At 45.3% G+C, this 24,628-nt stretch overlaps 1 protein-coding gene across 2 annotated transcripts in view; it reads left to right on the top strand.

The window, feature by feature from the left end:
- LOC147698866 (uncharacterized) overlaps nucleotides 1–24,628 on the top strand; it is a 62,798-nt gene that overhangs the window by 12,474 nt on the left and 25,696 nt on the right. Inside the window, exons 3-4 of one of the 2 annotated variants that reach the window (XM_086935477.1) lie at nucleotides 7,519–7,662; nucleotides 23,624–23,767. In XM_086935477.1, coding sequence (XP_086791603.1) covers nucleotides 7,519–7,662; nucleotides 23,624–23,767 — 288 coding nt within the window. The remainder of the gene's footprint in view (nucleotides 1–7,518; nucleotides 7,663–23,623; nucleotides 23,768–24,628) is intronic. The other variant, XM_086935478.1, reaches the window with a different exon arrangement.

Raw genomic sequence — 24,628 nt, 5'->3', positions numbered from 1 at the left:
GGGAGTAGCTGATACTAGTGGCAGAGTGAGAAGCTGCCACAGGTGGCAGAGTGAGTGGCTGCCAATTGTGGGAGTGTGAGAGGCTGGCACTGGTGGCAGTGTGAGAAGTTGGGATGGGTGGGCAGTGGCTGAAGCTGGCACTGGTGGCAGTGTGAGAGGCTGGCACTGGTGGCAGAGTGAGAGTCTGACACTGGTGGCAGAGTGAGAGGCTGGCACTGGTGGTAGTGTGCGCGGGTGGAACTGGTGGCAGAGTGAGCAGCAGGCACTGGTGGCAGAGTGAGAGGCTGGCACTGGTGGCAGAGTGAGCGGCTGGCACTTGTGGCACAGTGAGTGACTGGCACTGGTGGAAAGTGGGAGGAGGTGGCACTGGTGACAGTGAGACTGGCACTGGTGGGAAGTGGGAGTAGCTGATACTTCTCAGAGGAGCAGAGCCCTGTGGGGAATGCTGTCTCTGGGGCGCCCTCCATTGTTCCGGGCCTGGCTCTGACTGAAGAGAAACAATGTCAGTTGAAACATTGTTTCAGCGGGAGGGGCTCAGAGCAGGCTGCAGACAGGCTGCACCTGCTTTAGAGGGAGAGAGGCTTGCTTCAGCGCAAGCCTCTCTCACAGCTCTCACGGAAGAGCTGAGGGGGGCGGGCCCCCTTCATTTACTGAAGAGAGTGGGGCCCCGCACCGCAGGGGCTGGGGGGGGGGGGGGGGGGCGGGGGGCATTTGTTACGCCCCTGGTGGGGTATGGTGATACCAACAGAGCTGAGTGACCACATGAACCTTAGTTAGGCCTTGCTCACAATGGGGTCACAAAATGCGGGTGCAGATTGTTCACTTGCTGATCTGTGTTAGTACAGCATGCACAAATTAACGGGTTAACAATTTGCACCAATTTGATAGTATTTCCCATCCTGAGCAGCACACGTGCACAATTTGCTCCACATAAATCACTGGAACAGCCTTGTGTGAATCATGGCAACTTTATAATACCATTTTGGATGCAAGCCTCAGTTAGCATCAGTTAGCAATCAGAATGGGATTACCAGCTCTATAGTGATGAGACCCCTCCAGTGATAGGAACCTTCGTGACAGATTTGAAGTTCGACATGAGCACTTCACACACCACGTCAGCAGAGGCCATGGCCTCCACTCCCCTAGTGGAAGACTTACTGCCATATTTAGGAAGAGATATTTGTGCCTTCAGTCAAGTCACTGCCACAAAGCCTATGCTCAAGGCACTGAAGATTTGCTGAGTGGGAGATATTTTTAAAGCTCCCACTAGGCATACTTTTATGTGTTTCGATTATAGTATATAATTCCATTAGTGCTAGCTTGGTATTTGATATATTAGGACCGGGTACATTCCAGCTTTATCAGATCCCATCTCCTTCCAATACTAAATTCCTTTTGAAGTGTTTCAAATCAGCGCACACAAACTCTGAATATAAGCTAAACAGTGTGCTCGATCTATGTTTGGAACACTTTTTTCCCCTTTTTTTCTTACTTTCTTTTTATCTCTTTGTCCTTTCTTTCTTTCGTTCTTTCTTTCTTTCTTTCTTTCTTTCTTTCTTTCTTTCTTTCTTTCTTTCTTTCTTTCTTTCTTTCTTTCTTTCTTTCTTCCTGCCTTTCTTTCTTATTTTCTTTCTTTCTTTGTTTCTTCCTTGCATCCTCTCTTGCTCTCTTTTCTTTTCCTCTTTCTTTCTTTCTTTCTTTCTTTCTTTCTTTCTTTCTTTCTTTCTTTCTTTCTTTCTTTCTTTCTTTCTTTCTTTTTCTCTTGTCTTCCTTCTTTCTTTTGTTATTCCTTTCTTCTTACCTTCTTTTTTTGCTTCTTTGTTTTTTGTTTTTCTTGCCTTTCTGCTATACGTTCCATTTTTTATTCTTTCTATCCTTCTTTCTTTCCATTCTTCCTCCCTCCTTTCATTCTTCCTCTCATTTTCTTGTATGCTTTCTATCTTTCTATCTTGCCTTATTTCTCCCAATGCTTCTTTCTGTCAGCCAATGCCAGACCGATTGTCTATCTGTCTATCTGTCTATCTATCTATCTATCTATCTATCTATCTATCTATCTATCCAGGGGCGGTGGGTGACATTTGAAAGTGGTGGGGCGCAAAAGGAGTAGCATACTGCACCGTAGCGAGCGAGCGCAGCGAGCGAGCCTGAACCCCAAAAGGGGGGTTTGGGTGGATAACCCCCCCCCAAAAAATTTTGGAAAAAAAGAAGAAAAATCGTGCATTTTCAAGCAAATTTGAGAAAGCAGGAAGGTTAATAAAGCAATTGTGAAAGTGCAGTTATTACATTAATAGATGGCATAACATAGGTAGCTGCTTATTCTGTATAACGACAGAATGACCATGCACGGTTCTACAGCATATTCTAAAGCAGAACAAAACAAATGTAAATGTAAATGTAGTATACTTGTAAAGCGCACAGCTGCCCCAGCAACAGGGCGTCCCGGCGCTGTATAACTCTGGGGAACCCGTCCTGGCTTTCCCTGTGGGATGGTCCTTTGCTGGGGGTCCCCAAGGTGGAGCCAGGCATCCCCGGAATTGGTGGGGCCGTTGTGGAGATTAGGCAAGCTAATGCCCAGAGTTGCCGAGTGGAACCCCTGATTAGAGTAAGCACCGAAGCGAGAATTATCGAGTCCGCTGACCAAGGTCCACAACCCTGCCGCGTCGGGAATTGAACCCTGGTCCCGGGCCGACTTCTGCTCTCGGGCCTGCCGCCTCTAACCAGTGAGCCACACTACTCCACTAGTGGAACTACCCCTCCCATAAACCATACAAAAGAGGATGAATGAACTAGTCAAATAACAAAAAACAGGGGAGGAATAGGAAACATACATGGGCAAAAAAGCGAAATGACAGAGCAAAATTTACAGTGTGATAAAAAACCAGTAAAATTAATAAAATATCAGATATGCATGTAATAGCAACCCAGCGGTAGGCTGCTCTCCCTCCTAGAGAGGGTAGAAGAACTACAAGGGCTGGCTACAGAGCCATGAACACAGTTGGACGGCTCTCCGGAAGAACCAGTGCACAAATCTGGGGGAGACCCTGAGATTATGTGGTTTTAATCCATTCACCGCCATGTAACTGCAGCAGAAATGCTCTGGGTCTGAGAGAAGCACTGGCTTTTGAGAGATTTTGTTGCTGCCGTCTCTTGCTCAGGAATGTGTGTGTTCTCTTGCTCTCTCCTCTGTGTGCTGCTTCCCCTTTAGTTTCCCCCACCTCGTCACTTTCATTGTTGCTTCCCTCTACTTGTCCATAGCTTCCTCCGCTCGTCCCCATCCCGCTCAACTTATTATAAAATATTTCACCTTGTCCCCATTAGCCCCTAGCCATTTGTTGCCTGGCACACCTTCCCATGCCTTCTAACCCTTTCCCAACACTCCTCTTCCATTTTTTTCAAACCTTTCAGTGCCTCCTGCACTATCTCTGAGTTTTTTGTTGTTTTTATTTCCATTTCGAGGTTGCTGTGTGCGGGTGTGCTTGCACAACCAGGAGCCGGGGGCAATTAGGAATACTTTGGTAATACTTTAGCATATCCCATTAAAAGCGTACATCCATCCATCCCATTAAAAACCACATCCACTTTGGGAACTGATGCTTGTCACACAAGTCCTTTCAGCCAGTGAGAGATCAGTGGTCGTTCAATACTCAAGAGGCAAACTTGAGGCAAAGTTGGCAGGGTATGCTCAGACGTGAGTCCCTTGCTCACTTTGCCACTGGAGTCAAGCAAGCCCGGCTGAAGACGGCTGGAATGCCAAACCGGTCCTGGGAAGCTTGATTCCAGTCCAGGGAAGACATGGCTTGGCAGTTCGGGCTGGACTGTTCCCATGAGGCACAGGGTCAGACTGATTTGCATATGGCCATGTCTGAACTGGGGTGGCGGAGTGAGCTAAAAAACTGTGATGGATTAAACCCAGATCAGTTGACTGGGGGTGAGTGTTTGTATTGTCAACGCTCCGTCCATCACCACCTTTGGTTTTTCTTCATAAATGAAGGGAAGCATTTTTTAAATACAAAACACTCACAATTGAATGTTCACATGGAACCTGTGTTGCACAAACTACCTTTAGATGTATGTCCTGTTTTTTCATAACTCACATTACCAGAAAGACATGGGGGAGGTGTATTTTCTTAAAGAATGTGACTGGGCTGCAGATGGCTACTAATTTAAAGAGACCTGTAATTTTCAATATACACATGATTGTGTTTTGCCTCCTTTGGGTCGTCTTACTCTCAAAAATAGCCAACAACTTTCAAAAGCAAGATCAAAGTCCTGAACTACTCTCCTAGACTGCAGTGGTTCTAAAATATCACTTCCAGCTGTGGGCCTCAGATATATTCTTAAACCTGCTGGTTGATGTTTTATTACTGAGTCACCTGCTTTACTTCCTATGCCCTTATGGGACTCTAACAAGTCCAAGAGGCAGTCTGGCTCTCCACTCCGATCTCAGGCCTATGAAATGTAGAGTTAAGTGATTGCAAGCGGCATCCTGCACAGTTATTGCCTTACACTGACTTTTATCACAACAGCTAACATTTTACACACTGAAGTAGTCAGACTTTCAAAACTAGGCTCCCTTCCAATTTCAGTCTTAGCATTTTTCTCACAAACTGATTAATTCTGGAACTATGTTAGAAAACAGGTACCGCTGTCAATAACATCAAATAGTAATTATTAAATGTATGGATATTCTCTCCAGGGCCACCTCAAAGGAATTTATACATGTTACTAATATGATGTGATCATTCAGTACAGCGAAATTGCAAAGGACTGTTGTGGACGTGGTAAATATCAAGATGTACAGGCAACATGTCAACATTAATTGGAGACCCGTGGTTTTGTTTGGCAAAAAATGATGATAGTCTAGATTTTACTGTCTTAAAACTTTCTTCATGTCAGTGAAAGTTAATTTGTAAAAATACACATTTCCCATTATCCCATTCGCTAAATTCACAATTCCAGATTCTGGCAAACACAGATCACAGCCTACATTTAGAGATATCAGCTTGCCCCATGTGAGTGAGTAGGCCTTGCCTTGATTTGAGTTTTAGTAGTTGTAACCTTGCACTTATAAATGTAAGATAACTAAAATTACATTCAAGTGTTTCAAAATGCAAAGTGAAGTAAACAGCCTTTCCTTGGTTTTTAATGTGCTCGCAGATCTATTGTGTTGCATTTATCCAGTTCATACCCAAATATCAAATACCAAAGCTGGGATCCGATTTAGAAACATTGTGGTTCTTGTCAAGCAGCATGTTAATCTAATTCTATTGTAATATAATGAGAATTTGCATAACTTCACATATGATCAGGCAGGTAAGCCAGAACTACATGCTCTACATTTATATTCCCTTGCCACCTTCCTATTTTTTATAACTATAAATCGACAACTCACTGGATATATTTCATAAATTTAACTGTAACAGCTCATGTAAAGCGCTCTGATACCCATACCGGGTCTAGTTCGCGCTCTATAAAACTCTATTAAGGTAAACACAAGTCCTTAGTAAATCTGTCCCCTACTGCTTAGTTCCTGAATTGAAACTCAAAGCTTCCCAAAGGTAAGCATAATTCGCTAATTGTTTGAATTTGAAATGCTTACATGGCATCTGTGGGGTGTGTGCTATGATTCTTCTTTGATTTTGTGATGTGTTATATCCTGTTACAAAAAATAAAGAGAAATATCAAGAAGCAAGTAAATCCATTTGTGTTTGGCTTCCCACTCCTCATATCAGTGGAGATTTGAAAACTTCAACAGGACATAAATCAGCCTGGCTTGCTTTGCTACAGGCACCCCCAAATAATTCTCCAAGGCACTACGAGGCAATACAAATTACACATTTCTTTTATACTCCCACTGCTTCAAGGGGTCAGAGCATAGATGAAATATTTAAAATGCACGTTGTCTTTTAGTCATTGTCCTGCACCAGGAAGTAAATAATCATTACACTAGAGAAAGCTATGAAGCGCCGTGAAGCAGTTGATGTGCGATATTGTGCCTGGGAGGGGTTTAAAAAAAAGTGTAAACGGTATCAGCGCTTTACAGCATTTAAAGGGCAGATTGAGGGATCTGGGCTTTGTGTCAGTATTAAACATGAAAGCCCTAACCGAAAATCCTATAAACCCAGAGGAAATTCATAGAAAGTTTTACTCGGGAAAATACACAAGGCAAGGTTCAGACTGCAACCACTGAAGGTTTAATAAAAATTTCGGAATCAACACAGAAGGCAAATGGCATTAGTCGCTCATTTCAAAATGCAAATAAATATAAAATCATTGGCAGCGAAACTTAGCCCTAATTTAGTCACAAGTCAGCATCGAATATAGTCCATCACATGGCAATGAAAACCAAGGAGCACTTATCTTTAAAGACTGCGCTATTAGTCAGGAGAGAAGAAAAATGGAAAGTATTCCAAGTTTTATTTTTTTAAGTTAACAAAAAAAAAAGCAGACAACTAAGAGCAGGAGCCGGTGACATTTGCAGGCCTGCTAACGAGAAGTGCACATGTCCTGAGCGTCTCTCAGCGTGGAGCTGCCGGGCGCCCCCAGGCTCGCAGTAATCACTGCCAGATTCGGGGGGGGGGAGGGGGGGGGGGGGGCGCCATGTCACTTTTATAAACACTGCAGTTTAATTTCCAGATGGCCCTGTCCCCACCACCAATGCTGTACCCGTCTCCCCCCCCCCCATGATTTAATGACCCCGGTCCGCATCTCAAACAGTGCCCATATCTTTATGTACCTCTCAATCCCGTGCCTCACCACTCACCCTGTGACCCTCGTCAGCCGACAGAGTGACTCACCATATTCCAGGAACTCTTCGTCTTCTTCCACTCGGTGTGAGCCTGAGTTCCTCAGCATGTTAAGGCCGAAATCTGAAGCACACGACACGAAAGAGATGCCAACCCTGGCCGCGACAGAGCTCTTTGCTGGACAGGATGTCCCACCCCCCCCCCAACACGCGGCATCCAATGGGATGCTGCGCGCCGGTGGACCAGCCAATCCTGGCGCTGCGGGGGCCCATTTGCTGCTCGCCCTGTTGCCCCTTGTAAACCCGGGCTGTGTCAGGCGAGCAAAGTCCCGCTGGGGACCATACAGTGCGGTGAGTGCGCATGCTTGTGCAAGTTGCACACAAACTTTCACTTGCGCACTACGGTCTGCTGCAGCCTGAGTGTGTGGACTGTGTCACTCAAGCTGCAGCAGGCCACCCCCCCCTGCGCAATTCCCGGCGGCTGCCGCTGGTATTATGTTACAGTCACAGTAATTTATGTAGATAGGAATGGAATGGATTGCAGCCGGCGGCCGCGATGCGGGTCCATGTGGCTGGTAGGGCTACGCCCCTACGCCCCAATGGACGCACCGCGGCTGTATCTATCTATCTATCTATCTATCTATCTATCTATCTATCTATCTATCTATCTATCTATCTATCTATCTATCTATCTATCTATCTATCTATCTATCTATCATTGTTTAGTTTTCAGAGCACTGCACAGATTGTCAAACATGGTTTCTTGTAAACAGATAATAAGGAGTGCTCCCTGAAACCCAAGGAGAGAGCAGAATGTGGCTACAGAGGCATCAGCCCTGAGGAGTGCCGCAGGCGAGGCTGCTGTTTTAACTCCATCACTCCTGGCAATAACTGGTGCTACTACTCTCGCTCACAAGGTAAAAAGGTGGCATTACCGTCGCGGTTGTAACAAACAATGTTTCGTCTGTTCACAGAAAAGGCATTCTCTTGCTTGTTTTTGCTGCTTTACAAAAACATTTTGCTTATTAAAGAGATACTACTATGTTAGAATTTAAAGAAACTATATTAACAACACACTGTCTATTCTTCACTAGAATTTCGAGTCTATAAATTCACATTAGAATAGATAGATATCCTCACATTAATCTGTTCTTTATTGCATGTATTTCAGGCTTGTACTAATTCATGTATAGTTCAACCAGGACCTCTTCTGAGATGGGCAGGTTGTCAGAGAGCAAGCTAGCATATAGGGCTCGATGGGCCTGCTCGCTTATTTGTCATACACTATTTTCTCTCTAGTGGTTCCTTCCCAAAGATTGGCTCTTGCTTGTAACATTATATAAAATGAATCATATTAGTGTATCAATATACCACAATGCCTCCACTGGCTCCTGCTTTTGGATTCTTTCCCTATCTTGATCTGCAAGCTTCTGCCCCATTTTCCTCTTGAAAGCTCCAATTCTGCTCCAGCACTACATGTCTCAGCTTTGTTAGAGAATGGAGAGAGACTGAGAGAGAGAGGGATACAGAGAGATAAAGAGAAAGAAACAGAGAAACAGAAAGTGTGCACGAAAGAGAGAGAAACACACATCAAGGACAGACTCCTACATCCAGGTCGTGATATGTTGCAAAACTGAGGCATTGTTGAGGTGCTTGACCAAAACATTGAGTCCAAAATATTATGTGAACAAAATATTGTGTCAAGAATATAGTGGGCAACAATATCATGAAGGTAACTTTCCATGGATATGCAAAGTTTGACTATACCTAACTCCACATGTATGTACCATGACCATATATCTATCTTCAGGGTACCTAGATGTGTAGTTAGGAATAGTAAATTTTAGAAATTGGGTATCTAGTTGGCAGATGTGTGCACCCCGTCCAAGATGAGACCACCTCCTAGTCTGGGTAAGTTAGATATACATCCTAAATTAATCTCTACTCACCTTCTGGTAGCTTGGCACAGAGCAGTGTGTGTGACACTGTGAAAAGACCACAAAAAGACTCCACGCAAGCTTAGAAAGATAGCTAATATTTATCTCAGCAAAACAAGGTAAAATTACTAAAATGTCATAAGTAGATATAGAGATATGAATTTTTAAATATTAAATATGAATACAGTGCGAGGGACTAGTACAAATCCAAAGTTCAGGCCGACCATGATGGAGGACAGGCTGACTACAGAATCTGTACAGGGCCCGCTGAAAAAGTACCTTGTATAGAGAGAAGCATCGACATCAAGCACTCGATGCTCCAGAAGTTTCCCTATAGTTGGGCCACTGCATCAGAGAGAGTCTTGCAGACAGTGTCAAAGATTCATTGCTGTGTCATCATTGAGCCTCACATACGCTGTCAAAGAATCGGCACTGCGTCATTGTCAAGCCTCCCAGTAGGGACCTATGTTGTCATTGATCCAGCACTGCGTCGGGGAGCAATGGCCTGGGTTGTCTCACGCATTTGGGTTGATGAAGCGGTTTGTGCAGAAAAACAACTGCAGAACCCACTTCTGAGGCCCAGGACTGGAGGAAGCACCTCGGTCAAAGGTAGGACTCACAGATGGCAGAGTCTAGCAGCACCAGCAGAGTTGCAAGAAACCTTTGTGTCCTTGAGACTTTGGGGAACAGGAGGCAAGCCAGGAAGCCATTAGAGAATCTTGGGTTCAAGGATGTAGAGAGCAGATCCTGTCCCTCTCACTCCCAAGCAAGAAGCAGCAGGCAGCAGGCCAACACAGCAGAGCAAGCTGCAAAGTGGCAGTCACTCCTCTTGCACATCTATCAGCAGGCAGCAGGCCAACACAGCGATGCAAGTAGCAAAATGATATTGCCTCCTACAGCGGTTCTTCTGCCAGGTAGAATGTCCTTGGTTCCAGCAGAGTTCTCTTTTGGTGGTGTCAAGGGTTCCATAGTTATACCGAAATGGGCCTTTGAAGTGATGGAGACATCAAAAAGGCCTTTGAAGATCACAATGGCCCTGACTTGGCTCCAGAAACACTACAGGGGGTTCTATACCTCTATGTGTAGGTAGAGGCAGAGCCCTATTCAGATGCAAGTGTCAGCACCTCCCTCCCATTCTACTTCGGGAAGGCCATTCAGCCTGCTGATGAGCCATCAGGATGCAAATGTCGCACCCTTTCTCCTCTTTTGTGACTGACAAAAGGGAATACTCAAAGCCTAGCTGTCACTCAACACAGATGTGTATTCAGAGACAGGCATAGGCACCGAATGGTTAAAGTGAGAAAATGCTAACTTTCTAAAAGTGGCATTTTCAGCCTTAGAATTTAAAATTTGGCTTCACCATGACATCAAACGTGTATATGCTCTCAATTGGACATTACATTTACAAGGTGTTTAAGGCAATCCGAATGTTAACCTTGGGAATAGATTATCCTTGAAGTTGCGAAAAACGAAGTTAAGGGTATTTCACTACCAGGTCATGTAAAACTTACAAGTGCATGTCCTACTTTTTAAATGCACTGCACCCTGCCTATGGGGCTACACAGAGCGTAGCTTAGGGGTGACTTACATGTAATTAAAATGAAGGTTTTAGCCTGGCAAGTTATTTGGGCCTGGCAAGTGGGTTAACTTGCCAGGCTCTGCAATGGCAGGGCTGAGCCATGTTTAAAGGGCTACAGAGAGGGTGGCACGATAAGCCATAGTAGCATTTCATTTACTGGCCCTGGGCACATATAGTGCACTTTGAAAGGGACTTACAGGTTACTAATATGCCAATTGTGAATAAGCAAATATTACCATGTTTAGAGTAGAGAGCATATGCACTTTAACTCTTGTTAGCCAGTAATCCTGCAAACCCTGTAAAATGAGAATGCTGTTTTTAGCTAACCTTGAGCACACATCATCTTTGGCTTATCCAGTGGCTCAAAAGTTCAATCTGATTCACCTGAAGGTGGTAGAATTCCCAAACACTTTCATGGTTTGGTTTACATTTTGTCCAGTGCAGTGTAATCCTGAACTAATTCAATGTGCAATACTCAGAAGTAGCCTCATGGGCTTAGCCTTATGTAGAATTATTGCCTTGTGATTACTGCTATCACTCCGGATAACTATTATTCCTCCTTCTACATATTTGAGCATCATAATATTGGAGCTTCTGCAGTAGAAGCAATCTCTGACCTATAGCACATAAATTAGGTGTGGGTGGAAATTTTAATTCCACTGGTGTAATTGGAGAAATGATGTAATTCACCATTTTTCTTGTAACACAGAATTATTAATAAATAAACACGGAATTATTAATAAATGCCACTGCTCCGCTGGCATAATTAATTAATCAGCAAATGTACATACCCTATATGTGTGGCTTGCTTATGTTGGTACATCACACTCATATCCCTGACCTTAGATATGATTACTACTTTCTGTCATGCACATTGCTAGGCTGCTTCTGGTCTTTGACTCCAAGGGAGAACATTTGCCTCTGGATCTCCTGATTCAAGACAAATGGTTATTTATTCCCAGACAGAACATTTTAGATTTCTCTCTTAGCATTTTCTCAGAGGATGTAATGATAGGCAAGGAACTAGAAGAGGTTAACGTTACTGTAAATGGGGCACTTGTTTCAAGCTGGTCTATTAAAAGCTCAGCATTGCTGGTTCCACAGTGCATTTATGGGGAATGGCAGATGTAATCAATGTATTTCATTTAGGGGCCTTCTTATTCTCCAATGTTTGGATTTTAATCTGTGATGTGTCCTGACCGAGATCCCATGGGGCAGATTTACAATTACTGGCGCATCCCTGCATATCGGCAGGGATGCGCCAGTAATTGTGCGCCGCAGCTCCGCCACCCTTGATGCGCCGCATTAACAATGCGGTGCACAATGGGGCAAAAATGGCACAGAGCCGGTAAGGGAACTTCTCTGAGTGAAAAATCCAAATTTTTCCCACTTGGAGCTGTCCTGCCAAAAGTTAATGGTTTCACAGGGCCCTTGACCAATGGCTATCTAAAGTCAAGGACTACTCCTCGGTCACAGACTGCTGCATTTTCCCATTGAGGATTTTTAACTTCCATTTCAGAGACAAAGGTGGCGATTACTATGCAAGTCAGAAAGGTTTCAAACGGCATTTGGATTTTTCTAACCCGTGTTGGAACCTATGTTTCTGACTGACTCAGAAACATTTCCGATTACACTGGAATGGTAACCGTTTGGTCTTTCAAACTCAGTTCTGATCGTCATCAGAGACTCTGAGTCTGTTGGAACCGAATCGTACAGGTTAATGGACCGCGTTTCCGACCGACTTCTTACGATGTTGAATTCGAACAGCTTTCTAAATCAGTCTCTACGAAACAAAACAACTGTCAGAAACTGACTTTGGTGGCCGCAAGCAGGCCCCCTTCACTCAGAGGTCTCCGGTTGGGGCCCATGGGATACCCATGGAACCCCTCATTACAACCATGCACAGTGTGGCAGGCAACATGGGGTGGGCTGCCACAGGGTGCATGGTTTTCCGCCACCACCCTTTTTTTCTGTGAGACCCTGGGTTGTCGGTTGGAATACAGGCTACCATTGAGTCTGACCAAACGGTGTTCAGAAACATCATAATCAGTCTGTCTGACTCCCCAAAACCAAGTCAGTCAGAAACTATTCCGACAAGGAGTCAGTCGGAATGCTGTCCGACCAACATCATAATGAGGCCCTACGTCTGAAGTTGAAACTTCTAACCGGGGGGAACCTATTTTCTGTGGCCAACCTGTGCTTCATTTTAGTCAGTCATACCTCACTCCTGTGTACTTGTCAAGCTCAACCAGATGACTATGATTGGTTATTGAGGCCTTTTGGCACTCTTATTAATTTAAACTTAAAAATCTCATATCTCCTGTAAGTAATTGGGTTTCTGGTTAAGTGGGAGGTGAAACCCTATTCAAGCAGCAAAGGAAGCCTTATGAGGGGGAAGTCACAAGCGAACCCTCAATTCACCTCTGCTCATCCCTCTGGTAGCTTGGCATGAAGTAGTCAGAAGTAGCTCAGAGGCAATGGGGAAAACATTTGTTCAACACTTCAAACAGTATTAACGTGAAAGCACAATGATGAGCTGGATGGGAAACATCCCTTACAACGCATTTATTACAACGCACTACCATTACAACGCAACCATTACAACGCAAACCATTACAACGCATTGCGCTGAGGGGTGCTCTAGGATAGGGAATATATTTAATTTACTATCCAACACCTTCCCTACTATCCACGGGGACTGGAGTTGGAATAGTAAATTAAATAAATCACTATCCAGCGCTTAAAAGCACTATGCGTTGTAGTGGTATGCGATGTAAAAACCGCGTTGTAACAGCAGGCGTTGTAATAGCCTGTGTTGTAACGACACCAATCCGAGCTGGATATATAGAGCACACAGAAACTCCTAGGAGTGTCCCTGCATTAGTCTTTCAGTTCAGTCTGGGTAAAAAGCCATATTCTTAACTTCTTTTTAAAAATATTCTCTGAGCTCCTCTGACAAACGTCCAGGGGAAGTTTATTCCACTCGAAGAGACCAAGGAAGGAGAAAGAACAAGCCCCCAAACCTACCGTGACGAATTCTAGGAGCCTTGGCTAAGGTCCTATTCGAGGTCCGTAGGCTCCTAGCAGGGCACTTGAAATGGATTATGGTGGACAGCTAACTTGGGCCAATCTGATGCACAGCACAATGAATCAGCACTGCAGTCTTAAAAAAATAGTTTCCTAACAGGGAGCCAATGCAGGTATAAAGGTACTACACAAGATGAATTTCATACCACATTGGAAATAGAGAGAAATTAACAAATTAAAATCAAAGTGACATAAATTCAATTAATGGAGCCGGAGATATACAAGTATAGAGATTTCAGTGAAAATACCACCAAAAGGCCCAAAGGGCGAACAGTGAATATTTTTGTCCGGATTGAGACAAAGTCACAAGTTCAGGTTGACCGTGATAAAGTGTTGGCCGGCTACAGGGTCCAGCTAGGCCCACTGAACAAGAGTTGAGGAGAGTTGCGAGGTCCCATATCGAGGATGCACTGCTCACCCGAGGTGATATGAGATATGGGTCAGGGATGTGTAATGAAGAGTGGGTTATGGGGAGCTACGTGGCTGTGATGCAAGGTCCAGCATCATCAAGGAGGCCATCAACAAGAGGGCTTGCAATGTGTAGTCTTGCGACGATGATGTGTTGCACACCGGCTAGTTCCGAAGAAGCTGCAGGGCTTGCGTTTCAGAGTCATGCGTCATTGTCGAGGATGCGGTCGTCAAGGGGCTTGTAATGGGAGGGCTTATGGCAGGGATCTGCCATGCAGTGGTAGTTCCGATGAGATTGTGGGCTGTGGTGGCGATGCAAAGCCCTTGCAACGGGAAAGTCCACACAACAGAGGCAATGTGTCTGTTCTGCTCGGGGTTGTGCTGTGTAACAGAGGAGATGTGTCGGTTCTGCTGAGTTCACTGATGGTCTGGAAGAGCGCCTTCATGCCCGCTTCCAAGGGTCCGGACTGCGGGGGCACCACTTGGCTGGGTAGGACTCACAATTGCAGAGCCAAAGTGTTGGTTGCAAGAGAGTAGACCTTGGTGTCATTCAGGTGGTTCTGAGTACAGGTGCTGTACACATGGCTTGCTCTGTCCAGATCACCTTTCTGGGCTGCTACTTGGAAGTCAGCTCAAGTAAGGAGGCAGCAATGTTATGTTATGTTGTTATGTTAAAAGGTTTTTTACCACGCACGGTCACCAATTGGCGCTCAGAGACAAAGCAGGAAGAAAGGCATCGTGAGGCTACCGGGAGCCGGTGCAGTCTCCTCAGCAGGGGCGAGACATGTTGGTGCTTAGGCTGTTGAAAGACCAGTCTGGTTGCCTGAGTTTGCACCAGCTGGAGCCGATGAAGATGGTAGGCAGGGATCCCAACATATAGGGAGTTGGCATAGTCGATGTGGGAGGTGACAAGGGCCATGATCACAAGTATAAGAGCCTCTGTGGTGAGGAACCTTCAAATTTTGCCAATTCTGTGCAGATGGTAGAAGCATGCAGAAGTGACGGCGTTGATTTGAGGTCTCATAGACAAGTCACTAGAGATAATCACGCCAAGGCTCCTCACGGCATCGACGGGACAGGGTGAGGGGCCGAGAGATTGGGGCCAGAAACTGGAATCCCAAGGGTTGGAGGACCCTCCTGTTAATACAAGCTCCGTCTTGCTGGGATTGAGCTTCAGCTGGCTGAAGTGCATCCACTCAGAGATGGTAAGCATAGTGGACTGAAAGTTGGTACGAGAGGCAGAAGAGGAATCGATGGGGAAAATTAGCTGTAAGTCATCCGCATAGTTGAAGATGGTTACTGGAGTATGACGAAGGGAAGCTAGAAGAGGTTGCATATAGAGATTGAATATAAGGGGCGAAAGAGCAGAACCCTGAGGGACACCACAGGAAAGTGAAGAGTAGGGAGCAGAGAAAGTGGATAGATAAACCGATTGAGAGCGTTGGTGTAAGAAAGAACTGATCCAAGTTAGGGCCAAGCCCTGGATTCCTGCATTTCTGACACGGTTGATCAAGATAATGTGATCGACCATGTCAAAAGCTGCAGACAGATCTAATAAGACAAGGGCCTGGGTGAGGTTCCTACCGGCGCCTTGTCTCAGCGCATCCATTACAGCCACGATGACAGCTTCGGTAGAATGGGCCGGTCTAAACCCGGCCTGCTGGTCATCAAGAAAGGAGGATGTTTCAATGAATGCGCTGAGACATCGGGTGACATAAGTCTCCAAAACTTTCCCCAGATAGGGGAGGAGGGAGATAGGCCGATAATTGCTCAGAACAGATGGATTAGCACCGGGCTTTTTAAGTATGGGCACTACAACAGCTTGTTTAAAAGCATCGGGGACAGAGCCTGTAGCAAGTGAATCATTGAGGAGAGCCAGGGGGGACCTGGACAGGTCAGAAAAGCAGCTTTTAGAATTTGAGGGGGGCAGCAGTCGTTTGGGGAACCAGAGCTGACTGCGTGCAATAGGGAGGTGAATTCAGTTTGGGAGATGGGGGGGAATTCGGACAGACAGCAGGGATTCATGGGAGGTAAGGAGCAGACGCTGGAAGGAGAAGGGGAAGGAATGTGGTTTTTGATGTTAGAGATTTTCTCAATAAAGAATGAATTGAGTGAATCGCAAAGAACTTGTGAAGGTTGAGGTTGCGCAGTGATACGGTAAGGCAAAGAGAGTTCCCCTACGATTGAGAAGATGTCTTTAGTTTTGGAAGCAGAACTGAGAATTTTCTGGAAGAAATAAGAAGTTTTGGCCGAAAGGAATAGGGCAATAGTGCCCTATTCCTTAAAAAACCTCATTTAATATACTGTGAGGCCCTGGAAGGCCCTCATCCCAGTCTGTTATTTAGGGGGTTGCAATGGTAGTCTCAATTTTGGGCTTCAGGGGCTGTTCTTGCCGCTGCCCACCATGTGGCTCAGATACACCACAGAACTCTGCCCTATCTGACACTTACTAGCCTTGTAAGTCAGGATCACCTGCTGCAGGTTTTGAAGCACCTCTACCTTGTGGAGGTGGTAGAGGTGTTCCTTCAGCTGGAGCTAAAAACAGCAATGTTGTATATGTGTGTGGCACAGAGTTCCTCCTTCCCAGCTAGCACCCTGTTGACAAACCTCTGAAAGGTTGCGTGGCATTCTTTAAGCCAAGGCCATCACCCTGAACTGGAAGTGCCCTTCGAGAGTCAAGAATGCAAACCATTGTTTTGCCACCTCAGTCTGATCAATCTTCCAGTACCCTGATTGAATTGAATTGAATTGAATTGAAAATTCCATTTATATAGCGCATAACCACCCGAAGGCCTCGCAGCGCTAGGGACTGAATTCTGTGTGCGACTGCAGGGAAAGATTAATGCGCTTTTGAGAACAGATGGGTTTTCAATTCTCTCCTAAATGACATCAGGTTGCTGTTTTTCCTGAGGGACAGGGGTAGGGAGTTCCATGCCTTCGCCGCTGAATAGGTGAAAGAGCGGCCGCCCCATCGGGCTCTCTTGATTTTTACTTTGGTTGCCAGGTGCAGTGAAGCTGAACGTAGGGTTCTAAGCGGCACATACGGCGGTATTAGAGGGTACAGTACTGCCGGGCCAGTTTGATGAAGGGATTTGTGCAGGATGCACATGGCCTTGAATAGTGATCTTGAGGCTACTGGAAGCCAGTGAAGCTCCTTTAGGGCGGTTCTCGCTGACTGCCAGCGAGGGATATTAAACAGTAGGCGGGCGGCGCAGTTTTGAGTGACCTGAAGTTTTTTTGTCACTGTTGCCGGGGCCCCAAGATATAAAACATTTCCGTAGTCCAGGCGGGAGAGAATCAGGCCTGGACCATGACCCTCCTCGCCTGGAATGGGAGCAGAGGTAGCACTTTCCGGAGCATTTTCATTAGCCCTATGCATACCGAGGCAGTGATAGTAGCTTGGGACGAGAAGTCTAGCGCTCTGTCCAACCAGACTCCCAGACTCTTTATCTGCTCTTTAGGAGGGGGGGAGTACCGAGACACAGAGGCCAATCATCCAGGAAGGAGGTAGGGGAGGAATTACCAAGCACCATGATCTCGGTCTTCTCCCCATTGAGCTTAAGGTGGGAGAGTTGCATCCACCCAGCTACAGCTTCCAGACATGGACCCAAAGTGTTCGACGAACCCCCCTCGTGGTCCAAAGAGACCACGAGTTGAGTGTCGTCAGCGTAGCTGACAATCCGCACACCAAAGGGGAGAACGATCTTCTCCAGAGGCTGCATATAAACATTAAACAGCGTGGGGCTCAGGGAGGAGCCCTGAGGAACCCCACAGCTGAGAAGATGTTTTGATGATGTCACCTCGCCCTCAAATACCTGGAAGAAGCGTTCCTCCAAAAAGGAGGTCAGCCACAACAGGGCCGCGCCCGACACTCCCAAGCCACTCAAGCGATGTAATAATGTGGCATGGTTCACAGTGTCGAACGCGGCACTGAGGTCCAAGAGTATGATGGCTGTTTTACCACCTTGGTCCATTATGGCTCTCGCTGCCTCCGTGACCGCTAAAAGAGCGGTCTCAGTGCCATGTTGTGGGCGAAACCCTGTTTGGGAGACCTGAAGCAATTTGTTGGATTCCAAATATTCCCCTAATGCTTTGTTGATATGCCTCTCCAGCAACTTACTCATCCATGGAAGCAGCGAGATAGGGTGAAAATTGGATAGATTGTTAGGATCCAAATTCGGTTTTTTTAACAGGGCCCTTACCATTGCACACTTCCAGGCAGCTGGTACAGAGTTGGAGGTAATGGAGGTATTAAGAGCCTCCAGCAAACAGGGGCGGATGGTGTCCATTGCTTTCACTAAGGTCTGGGGTGGAGCAGGGTCATTTGGGGATCCTGAAGTAACCTTCTGAGCAAGAGAATCTAAAGTATTAGGGTCCAGGAGTGGAAAGGTAGCCAAGGAGCAGGAAGGGGGCAAATCTGAATCTGAGGTGGGCAGTGGATTAGTGCCCCCATCATTTGCTGCTAATTGGGAATAAATGGCCTGAATCTTCTGTGAGAAGAAAGTGGCAAGATCCTCACAGCGGGCCTGCGCCCCCTCTGATATAGGTCTCTCAACAGGAAGAGATATCAGAGATTTAGCGATCTTAAAAATTTCCCTCGGTGAATTAGCTGCCATATTAATTTTATTTTCATAAAACTTGGCTTGAGCAAGTTTTATCTCCCTCTTGTAGTGCATTATAACTGCCCTGTACTCCAATTTTTTAGATTGAGAGCGGTCTTTCCTCCAGGCTCTCTCCGCTCACCCTGATGTGAGATCAAAGTACTGAGAATCTTGACAGCACCCAGCCTGTCTATGAGCTCATCAGCTCGGAATGGGGTGTGCGTCAGTCTTAGTGACAGAATTGAGTCCTTGGTAGTCCACACAGGACAGAGTTCTTGAGTAGTGCCCGGTGGGGCAGCCTTGGATAGCAGCATAACACAGCCAGATCAGCAACTGCTGGAAGGCTCAATCACCCCTTTCACCAGCCTCTTGGAGACGTTCTCCTTGATACTGGACCTCACCTTATCTCACAGCCTCTAAATCTTATTTTCGGAACCCGAACGTTCTCTATTGTCTATGCTGTGAGTACATAGTTGTGTATGCCCAGGGCTGATGAAGAACAGTGAGGCGAACCGTCCCAGCAACTGATGGCAAATGCTCTACTATTCTGGGGTTAAGGTAAAGGGGAGGTTAACACCCTCTACCAACTCATCATGTTCCTGGGAAGACAGGAAGTCAGGGATGGGCTTGCTCTACTTAACCACCCCATCATCAGTCACCAGGAGCATAGTGATTTCAGACTTCTCGCAGTGTAGTTTGAGGCAGTTGATGTGGAGCACTCTTAAGACTTGTTTAGGGGGTCTTGAGGTGCAACCCCTGCTTTTGCTTCTTCATCTTATATGGACCTGTCCAGCAGTCCTGCAGAGCTTGGGGCTGCAGAGGCTCTCTAACCCACACCTTCTGGCGGGTTGAAATTCTATCAGGGTTGCCGTGTGGTTATATCAGAGTTTCATGACTTCTTGATTGTTCTCAAGATTGTCTTTTGCCTTTCTCCAGAAGTGCTGTAGCTGGCTGCAGAGTGCCAGAATGTCTCTAACTACATCCTGAAGGGGCTTCTTGGGGGATTGCTCTCGCCTCTCTCTCACAAATCTGAGAGGTCCCCTAACAGGGTGGCCAAAGAGGAGTTTGAAGGGGCTAATCCAAATCCTCTATTATGGCACCTCCCTGTAGGAAAATAGGAGGCATGGAACGAGGGGTGATAAGTTGTGTAAAACGTGTAAGTCATTCCACATTCATCCCACATGGACTGCACTGTCATGAAGTTAGAGCCTCTGTCAGACACTACTTCTTTAGAAACCCCACCCAGGTAAAAATTCCCATCAGGACCCTGGCCAACGCAGGTACAGTCACCGACCTCAGAGGAATGTCCTTTGGGTAGCGGGTGATGTGGTCCACCAAGACTAGGATGAACCTGTTGCATATAGCTGTCTTGAGCCCAAAGAGACTAAGAGTGTTGATGCCAACCCTCTATAGACAGTGCCAATGACAGACAAGGGTGTCAGGGGAGTATAATGTGTTTTCCCTGCTTTTCTCCTGGCCCGGCAGGTGAGGCAAGTCCTACAGAATGCATTTGAGTGCGTCTGCATCCATGGCAAATAGAAGTAGGGGACAAGCCTGGCGAAGACCCTGTCTTTCTCCAGATGTCCTCCCAGTGGGATATCACGAGCCAGCCCCAGTGGGAAGGCCTGTAATCCTGGAGGACTGCCAGCTCACAGCCTGCCCTGGGTCAAGGACCCTAAGGCTCACTGTAAAGGAGGTAATTCCCACAATAGATAAGGAGATCTCCAGAGATATCACTTGCTCCCTGCCCTCAGCTTTCTACGTCAAGCCCACTGGAGTTGGGTACTCCTTCTGTGCTTTGCAGAATTCCTCTATGATGGGCCTAGTCAGGGCTACTAGGGTGGTAATGCCCTCCATGGTAGGCTCAGGAGCATCCTCCTCAGTTTCTCCTTCAACCTGGACTGTGGAGACTTCAGGGGATGGTTGACCTTTGCCCCTTGCCCCTGCTCTTCTTGGCAGCTGCCTAAGCCAACCTTCCAGGCTCCCAGCTCCCTTGACTCCCTTCCTGGGCAGCCATGGACCATGTGGTTATACAGACCCATTCAGGCAATCCTAACATCTACAGGTGTGATCTGTGCTCCACATTTCTCTAGATGGTTTGCTTTAGGTCGTTGCCCAAATCTACAGATATAGTAGGGCTCACATCTACTTTTAGGGCACCTGAGACCCCCTCCACTCTAAGGGAACCAGAGCCACTGGTAGGTGGCTTTGCCCATTGCAAGATTAATGTCTTGCTAGTTCCTCTTTAATAGTACATTTTTGTACTGTATTTTACTATGCTCGCTTTGCAGACCATCTTTTTTGTCTCAGGTGGTTGTTGTTCAGTCTGCATATATAGAGCCTTTGTCTAGTGCTAACATGCTTTACAACTTATCCAGCTTCCCTCTGATGTGATTTCTTAACTCTTGGTCCAGATCAGCTCCAGTCTAGGAAGATGCCATTCTGTGCCGCTCTTGTAAGTTCTATTTCTTCTTCTGCCCTGGAAGCTGTAATATAGCCTTGAAGCCCTCTGTAGCGGCCTTTACCGCACCAGCGGTAAAGGCCGCAAGGGCCTTTGACAAGGGAGTGGACATTTAATGGCCAGTCGAGCCCACTATGGAGGACTCTAAAGCTATTAGAACATTCTGCCCCTAGAGGGCAACATTTTCTAAATTTGTAAAAACAATGGCTTCTTGGAGCCCAACGGGGTTTATATCCCCTCTGGCTTTGAGAGGCCTTTGTTCACAGCAACATCTATGAAATGAAATGAAACATTGGAATGATGCTCTCTGGGCTACTATCAGTCAGTTAAAGCCCAGAGCACCCCATTTTCTTTAATAGAGCTCTCAACATTCCAATGCTCTGATTCTTCTTTAGTCCTGAAAGCTCCAGTACTGCTGCAGTTCACAAGTTCCAGTTCTGTTCCAGTGTACCTGACGGGTGGCACCGGCAGCAGGGCAGCTTCTAGGGAGCCAAAGTCTTGCTCCACTCTTGGAAGCTCCAGTTCTAGAGTTCCCTAGTTGCAAAGATTCAGCATTCCGTGTATAATTCTACAAATGGATCACTGCACCTTAGAGGTTATTATGTCTTTAGACTTTCTCCTTATAGTGCAATATTGTACTGTTCCATAGGACATCTTCTGTGTAAATTGTAATAAACATGACAGAGAGAATGTTTGTTTAAAAACGGTTGTCCTGTGCAAAAATCCATGGGCTTGCGGGTTCATACTTTGTATTTTAGGTAGACCGCCTTGGCATACCCAATTGGCCATTCCCTAACCATATGACTGCATTACCAATAATTGCACCATATTTGGGGTGACCTGGTGGCAGTAGCAGAGTGGATGACCCCCAACTACCTCCAGCTTAACGCCAATAAATCAGAGGTGTTGCTGGTGGGGAGAGACAATGGGCTATGGAGTGAGCAATGGTGGCCCAACGTCCTGGGTAGTGCTCCCACCCCTAAGGTGGTGGTTAAAAATCTAGGGGTGTGGATGGACTCTACTCTTAGTTTTCAGGAGCACACCAAGAAGGTGGCTGGCACTTATTTTGGCCTGCTCTGGGGACTTAGGCTCCTGCTAGGGTTTTTGACCCATCCACCTATCAGATGATAGTCCAGGCGACCATTTTATCTCGACTGGACTATGCTAGTTCACTCTATCTAGGGTCAAATAAGGCAGAAGTGGGTTGTTTGCAGCGAGTCCAAAACGCGGCAGCCAGATTGCTGCTTTGGCTCCCTAGAAGCTGCCCTGCTGCCGGTGCCACCCGTCAGGTACACTGGCTGCCTATGGCCAAGAGGATTGAATTCAAGGCCCTCCGCCTGGCCTTTAAAATTTTGAAACTCTCGTCTCCTGGGATTCTGGCCAATTTGTTGGTGCTTTATGTACCTATGCGCCAGCTGCTCTCCTTGGGGCAATATCTGGTTATTGTCCCTCGAATGAACCGTCTCCGAGCTGGGGGACGGTCCTTTTGCTGTCTGGCGGCCAGGCTGTGGAACTCCCTGCCCTTCCAGATTCGCAGTTTGGATAGCCTGCTGGCATTTTCAAAGGCTTCTAAAACATACCTTTTCCCTGTGGTCTAGACTCTAACCTCTATGTTACACTGCTTTCAGCGACGGGACGCCTCTTTACTGAGGCAGCTGTGCGCTATATAAGTAAAGCTAACATAACATAACATTGTCAAAATGTCTGCTTTAGCAAATGCACTACCAGGGTAGTACTCCAGCAAACCTAATTCTGTGAATTAAAATTAGGACTTTACACTTGGACATGGCTTTGCATCAGCCCATTTCTTGAGTTTTTGTGCACAAAATGCTTTCTCTTATAAGGTATAGAAACTCACCTTCCACTGGCTAGAGATTACTGTTGAATCATAAGCCATCAAATTACTTTATTGAGATGTATTCCTTTGACAGCTCTATGTGGATACATATGATGTATTCAGAGAATCCTACTACTGGTGTGCATTGATCTCAGTCCCTTAAATTCAGTAAGATGTGATAAAGCGTGTTGGACCACAATATTACAGTCAAAATATTTACCTGAATAGATATAATGACCAAAATATTTACTCCAAAATATCATCACAGCAAAATAAACAAAAGTAAATATACGCTTAAATGTATTATATTTTAGCACTTGATATGGTTGCCAGAATACAACTGCAGGTCAGTAACTCGACAGCGATGACATAAAACTTGCTAAAAAGTCCTTCATGGAACCAATATTTGTTTTATGTTTTTTATAGGGATTTGGAATAGAAATAATGGAAATAATTTGTTTTGATGAATATGAATGCAACTATTTTGTTTCTGAATTTTTGTGACTGGACTTAAAAATCAACTCAGAATTTTCCCACGAACCCCATTTAATAGACAGATTACACTCTGCAAATCAAAGTTACGCACAATCACAGAAAGAAGAGCACCTTTGATAATGTGTGTGAAGTTTTTAATACAGCAATCTTACATTTTCAAGTTTCACAATGATTGTGTGGATAGGAAGGTTTTATGAGGTAAAAATGTAAGCAAAATCCACTTATTATGACAACCTTCGCTAGAAACATTGTGTTGCCAAAAATCAGATTGTACACAATTGTTTTCAACAATATTCTCCACATACAAAGATTTGAGAAGCTTGTAAACTTCACGAAACGTTACAGTCAACATTTAAATTCCACTTGCACTTAATAGTCAATATCTATGCCCATTGCCAGACCAGTGCTAACTGAGAACTTATTTTCCGTGCACAAACATTTACCATCTCTCCAATGTACCGCGTTATAAACAGATAAAAGCCAGTGTGTGCTGACTCCAGCACAAAGAAGAGAGTGTGGCTACAAGGGGATCGGTGCCAAGGAGTGTGTTTCAAAAGGCTGCTGCTTTGACAATAGAATTCCCGATGTTACCTGGTGCTACTATTCCAAACATCAAGGTGAAGTATTCTTGGGTTTGGCTTTTCGGATTGAAATGTTATACTAGTTTCCAAATACAAATAATACGTGGTGGACTATAGACGCACTTAATACGTTTTTTGATTTGTGAAAAGCCAAATGAACGGTTGTGCATCTCAGTGGGGTATTTTATTTCATAGGTGCATTAGCATATCTTTTAGTGATCGCATCTGTTCTTTAGAACTTTTCCATTGCTGTTTATAGTTATATTCATGTTTTAAAATCTTTCTGTTTGTTAAATAAAGTGATTGTATAGTGAAGTTTTACTTTCATCTGTTAGTTTAGTATTTTCATTCATTCATTAAACTTTATTCGATTTTTGATAAAATAATAAAAGTGTGCATCTCGTTAAATAGCAGCAATATATCGCAGTAAACATACATTATTTAGAAGTACATCAGCCAAAATTTTGAAAGGAACTTAGAAAAATAAATAAAACAGGCGTTCAAAAACCATCATTCACCTAGTAAAGCTAAAGCCTAAAATTCCGATGCTTAGTGACTTACAAATAGAACACCAGACAAATAAAGAGAAATAAAAAAACACAGTTGGTGTGTAGCTGGAAGCTGTCAGGTCTAATCTCTCTGAATTGTTAAAAAAAACTAAAGGGGGCCTTATAGATTTATACCGGAGAGTAGAAAAATATGGGCAAATGAGACCTACATGAATAGGGCCCGATTCACAGAACTAATTTAAGACAAAATCCTAAACTTACTACTATTGGTATTCACAGAAGTTAGGATTTTGTCTTAAATTTGTCGTAAGACAGACTTAAGACAGACTTAAGACAACATCCTAACTTCTGTGAATACCAAAAGTAGTAAGTTTAGGATTTTGTCTTA

This window comes from Lissotriton vulgaris, chromosome 8, assembly GCF_964263255.1.
Source record: "Lissotriton vulgaris chromosome 8, aLisVul1.2, whole genome shotgun sequence".
In the NCBI taxonomy this organism is placed as follows: domain Eukaryota; kingdom Metazoa; phylum Chordata; class Amphibia; order Caudata; family Salamandridae; genus Lissotriton; species Lissotriton vulgaris.
This window is presented reverse-complemented; position numbering and strand designations above follow the sequence as displayed.